The following is a 5,752-nucleotide window of genomic DNA, read 5'->3' as shown; positions in this document are numbered from 1 at the left end:
GGGGCGGTTGACAGTGTCACACTCTGGACCGGTTCACTCCTCGCACCAACTTTATTTATCATACCACCATGAAAACCCACCCTTCCAGCGACCCAATTTTCCGCGCCACGTTTCTGCCTGCAATATCAAATACGTGCACTGTACAGTCCACGCGGAGAGTTTAAAACGCGCGAGAGACGCAAATTTTAAGCACGCGCGAAAAGTCGAAAAGCGCGCGCATTTCTTACAGTTGCTCCCTATTCTTTCCCGATCCATAATCATAATAAATTACCCGCGGCTGCACAGGAGCTGGGGGTGAGCGCATTGACATTAATGAGACAGGCTAGCAAGGGCGGCGGAGATGACCCGTAGTGAGCGGGGGGCACAATGCTGGGCAGAGAGGATTGTTTTAAAACCTTCCCCCCCCACCCCCCCACCCCCACTTTACCCCATCCAACGGGAGCACGGAGCCACAAAAACCACGACGAACGCCCCGCTCCGTCTACCATCTTCTCTCTCTCGCTCTCTCAGCAGAAAAGGCGCAAAAGGGCTATCCCTCTGTTACTCTCTGTACCGTACGTTCCAGCAGCCCCATCGCGTTTTCAGCTTCGAAGGGCGGAGGAGAGAGAGAGCGCGAGAGAGCGCGAGAGAGCGAGAGAGAGCGAGAGAGAGCGAGAGAGAGAGCGAGAGAGAGAGCGAGGAGAGAGCGAGAGAGAGCGAGAGAGAGCGAGATAGAGCGAGAGAGAGCGAGAGAGAGCGAGAGAGACGAGGGGGGAAGGAAGGAGGGTGGGCAGGGGAAGGGAGACAAAACGACCGAAAAAATGAACCGAGCGCGTGGGGGTTTGAGGGGAAAGGAGGGGCGGGGGTGCACTGGGCTGCGCGGGCCGCGGCCGGCGGGGTTGGGCGGCTGGCTGGACGCGGCTGCTGTTTAGACAGCGACCGCATTTGCATGAAGGAAGAGCCAGGGGCAGAGAAGCTACTGTTCCTGCTGCTCAGTGTCACAAAGCAATCAGGGCCCCGAGGGGAGGAGACGGCCCGCCGTCACGCTCCTTGTCACGGTCAGTCACATCCGCCGCGCGCAAGCCGTCCAGTGTCACGGTCGTGCTAGTGTCACGGTTCCACGAGTCACCCCTTCCTCCTTTCCATCTCTCTCCCTCACTCTTCCTCTCTCCCGGTCGGTCCTCTTTCTTATCTCTACAAGTCCATAGAAGCCCCTGGACGACGGCGCTTTTGCTGCTCCTTTCCGACATGAAAATTAAAATAAGGAAAATAGGCGTCGAAAGGCTTTGGCACGCACTGCAGCGTGGCGTGGCGTCCGCTACCGGGCCGCAGACCTGCCTGCCCCCGGGTTATATGGGCTACGGCGATGGACCGTGGGGCAGCAGCGCCGTGGGCAGAGCGCCGGCGGGCCGGGGCAGCGGGGCACGCAAGACAAAAAGACGAGGCGGGCTTGCTTTCTGCCACTGCCGAGCCGAGCAGAGCCGAGAGGAGGCGCGCCAGCCGGGGCCGAGCAAGGCGCTGAGCCGGAACGCCCAAGGAAAGTCAATTTGGAGTATATCGACCATCGTTGCGCGGCCAGTCGTTAAACTCGGTTAAGTGGCAAATTCCTTCCGCGCCACGCCTCGCCCGGGCCTCGCCTAGCGGGCGGAGCACTGTGTCCAAGCCTGGACATATACAGTCACTCTGCAGGAAGGTTCCCTGGACAGGGTTCCAGGAGGCAGTTACAGGGGGTGTGTGCGAGGAGGAGACTTGTGGAAGGAGCAGGGAGCTCCAGGGGGAGTTTAAAGGGAAATTTCGGTAAATTCCGAAAGGGAATTTCAGGAGCAGTGGGTTCCCGAATAAAGTTTAAACCACCACCGTGTTTTCTATAGTAGCAGCGCTCGCTCGCTGATTCGTGCTGCTTTTCGAGATCGGCCAGGGGATTCAATCAGGGCGGTGACGCGGCGAGGCGAGGCGAGGCGAGGCGAGGCGAGGCGAGGCGAGGCGGGGCGGGGCGGGGCGAGGGGCGGTGAGGTGCGCTGCACTGGTCGGCCCCGAGGAGCTCAGCGTTAATCAGCAAACAATGTATTGGCTGCCGAGGCTAATTAAGGCTAGATGAATGGCACCCTAATCAATTTAACTCATTTTAAAGTTAAATGAGCAGCACCACGGCGCCACTCCGACTCCTCAGCCCCGCCGCACCGGCGGCGGCCGTGATCGCGTGGACAGGATAGGGCCAAACCGCTCGGCGACAACCTTATTTTTTCATTTTTCTGGTATCCGATTTCCGACAAAGTTTCAACTATGATAGTAGTTGACCAATAGCACAAACGCCAGTTGTACTCACTTATTCAATAACTCGTGTAATAAATATATTTGTAAACATATACACAAAGTTTCAAAGAGGAGTATCGATTAACCCGTTTTGCTCACCTTCGATCGTAGTCGTTGGGGTCCGTGGGGTCGTAGAGAAGCCGCTGGTGCTGGCATAACAAGGACTCGTTCAGCAATCCTAGAGGCGGCTCGCTGTTGCGTCGACTGCATCTGCAACATACGAGACACGTTCTTAAAAAAAACGGGACACTTTGAGTTTTGGCTTAACAATAACAGAAAAAATGATCCCGTAATTCATTCCTCCTATCTAGATTTTTTCCCTTTGACCGCTGCCTCAAGTACTGTTACCAGCAGAGGAACCTTAACGCAGACCGAGGACCTCAGATGCTTTAAGGTATACTACATATTACACAGCTGATCTGTACCGTATGTGCGACTCACACTAAACTTTTACTCATAACTGCGAACACAGACACACACTAGCCCCTGCCGCCTCACTCTCACACACAAACACCACACGAGGTTCACACTCAGCATGACTTGCAGACTACTAACTACACGCAAACTATACACACATACAGGACCACACGCCGCGTGCAAAGGGGGTTGATGGATGGCGTCCAAGATACCACGCACACACGCACACACGCACACACACACGCACACACACACACACACACACACACACACACACACACACGCGCGCGCGCGCGCGTGCACACACACACACACACACACACAGACCCAACCCACACAGCCCAGACGGTAGCGCTGCTGGCCAGGGCTGTGCGAGAGACGGAGCTACCCGAGTTCACCACCCATATGCCAAAGAGGGATGGACAGATTTTCGCGAGGGAAGATATAGAGGACGCTCAAGGAAACCCCTACTTTTCTCGAAACGGGACGAGGCGTGGCGGGGCGTGGCGGGGCGTGGCGGAGCGTGGCGCTCGCACTGCAACCGTGCCAAGCCACGGTGACGCGGCTCTTTCCCGGAACTATGTTGACAGTCCACGGCACCGTCACGTCACGGGGGTGTCACTATACACACAGGGACCCCCGACACACACAGCAGAGACAGACAGAAAGGCGCGCGGTCCTGGATAAGGTGTGGGCGGGGACGAAGGGGGATGACGAGGAAAAGGAAGCGTGGCGGGGCGTGGCGGGGCGTGGCGGGGCGTGGCGGGGCGTGGCGGGGCGTGGCGGGGCGTGGCGGGGCGTGGCGGGGCGTGGCGGGGCGTGGCGGGGCGTGGCGGAGCAGGGTAGGGCCGCGGAAGGATCATTAGTGTGTTGGTTCGACGTGGCAAGAGAAAAGCGCGATAAGAAAAGAATTTGCTTTTAGGAGGGGGACAAGAAAAGGGCGCAACTTAAGATGTGTCCCCCTAAAAAAAATTGGGGGAAGGGGCACGGTGGGGGATGAGAGTGAAAATGAAAACAATGAAAATGAGAAAGGTCCCGCCTGTCCGACGTTTATTCTAACAATTTCAATCTCCATCAAAATAGAAAACGAGCCAAGTCAATAGAGGGAACGAGCTTGGACGAGTAACAAGGACGTTGATGATGGTGGCGCAAAAGGTTTCGAAGACGCGAGGTGCCAGAAGGAAACGAAGGTGGACTTGGAGGAGGAGACGGGGGCGGTCGGCGGCCGGGGCTCGGCAGCGCGCCTGCGAGGTAGGCCCCCGCCGAGCGCGCGGCGCACGCCTGTCCGGCGGGAGGCCCAGCTCCTGGGCGCTACGGGGCCCCGCCCGCCCACCGCCTCGCCGCGGCCCGCACAAGGCCCACACGCATGCCCGCTCGCTCGCCGCCGATCAGGCCCCGCTCCGGAGGAGCTTCTATCTAATCTTTCTTGCTGAGCTAGAGGCGGGAAAGCAATACTTCATCGGCGACGCATTCTCAGCACACTATTGTATCAAATAAGCCAGGAGCATTATGTTTCTGATCCTTGTCAATATGTTAACGCAACTTTTATTAGGAAACCGTTTGTTGGCAAATGAGCAGAGTTTTGCGATCGTGGTATCATCTGCTTCATGTTCGGACACGTTTTTTATGAAAGAAAAAATTGTATTTTAAATAACATCTTTTCCTTCGTCTACTTTATCCATTTCCTCCAGATTCAAACAGCTCTAAATCCGTCGCGGGCGAGCAGCCCCGCCGTTCCCCGGGGAGCCCGCGTGCCGGCCGGCCCCTCAAGTGACCAGACCGGACCGGACCTCGCTCTGCTGGACCCGGAGGTGGCTTTGCTCCTGACGGCGTGCTTCCCTTCTCCCCTCCCCTCCAGATTACCACGTCATGTCCCTGTCCCCCATGTGCTCGGGGCGGTTTTGGTGCTGCTGCGGTTTGTTTGCCATAGCGACGCGGCGGGCGCGCGAGCGGGGCGGGGCGGGGCGGGCCTTCCCTAAGCGCGCGACAGTGTTCTCAAGTCGCGGTCCACGACGACAAGTCCTCTCCCGCCGCCACACCGCGAAAGGAGCGCAGCAGCTCATGCAGAGCAGAGCGTTAGTAGAGACTCAAGTTGCTCACATTCCCACCGACCAAGGCGACGTCGCGCACCGCCCAAGGTCGTGTTTTTATTAGCTCTCCCTCCCTCGCTTCCCGCCCGAAATAAAACTTTTCCCGCCCTTTTCCTCTTTCAGCCTCACTCAACTCACGTCCCTTTCACCACGTTAGATCCAATCCGCCCACAGGTCAGCCCGCTCCCCTTGCTTCCCCTCCCAGGACCTTTATACCTACCATCTCCCCTCGCGCGCCGGACAACCCCGCTCTCCTCCCCCACACCCGCCCCCGCGCGCTGGCATCTCCAGGGACGGTCTTTCTTAATTGGACACGTTACAAACGACCGCAGCTGATTAATACGGTACAGGACCTCCCCCGCCTTCCCCCTCGCCCACCGCCTCCCCCCTCCCACCTGCATCTCGTTCATCGGTGTCTCCGGCAATTGCCATGTCCGTCCCCGTGGCGGTGCGGCGGCGGCGGCGGCGGCCGTGGCATCTTCATTCCGTGACCCGCCCCTGCTCCCACCCCTCCCAACGCTGCCTGCTGACCCCGTGGCCTGGTGCTAGGCGCCCGCCTCGCCCAGCCCCGCCCCGCCCTCGGGCCGGCAGCAAAGCAACCACCAAACTGGACATAAAATGACATTCTTTCCACACGTCCCGCAACAAGCCCACGACGACGAGGTGGTTGGGCAACCGTGCTGCCCCCCCCCCCCCATGCTTTCGGCCCTTGCTGCGCCACGCGACTAATTTCGGTGGCACGACACGAGAGAGACCCTCGCACAGAAAAGGAATACACAATGCGGCGCGGAATTAACAAGGCCGTCCGCGGGGCGGGGCGGGGCGGGGCACAGGGAGGAGAGAGGGTCTTTACACCACCTGCATACGTGAAATATGATGCACTGACAACGCCACCAGGGACAACTAGCCTTAAATGCTCTCTCTGTGTGTGAGAGCGCCGTTAGGGAGCCGCG

General features: G+C 58.6%; 1 protein-coding gene across 1 annotated transcript in view; it reads right to left on the bottom strand.

Moving 5' to 3' along the window:
- The window catches only part of LOC113205229 (ubiquitin carboxyl-terminal hydrolase 48), a gene marked incomplete in the record, with an annotated part of 61,075 nt that overhangs the window by 45,865 nt on the left and 9,458 nt on the right, over positions 1 to 5,752 (bottom strand). The window contains 1 exon segment of the mRNA XM_052267461.1: positions 2,392 to 2,502. Within this exon segment, the coding sequence (XP_052123421.1) occupies positions 2,392 to 2,502 (111 nt within the window).

Source organism: Frankliniella occidentalis, unplaced genomic scaffold (assembly GCF_000697945.3).
Source record: "Frankliniella occidentalis isolate FOCC.00 unplaced genomic scaffold, Focc_3.1 Scaffold52, whole genome shotgun sequence".
In the NCBI taxonomy this organism is placed as follows: domain Eukaryota; kingdom Metazoa; phylum Arthropoda; class Insecta; order Thysanoptera; family Thripidae; genus Frankliniella; species Frankliniella occidentalis.
This window is presented reverse-complemented; position numbering and strand designations above follow the sequence as displayed.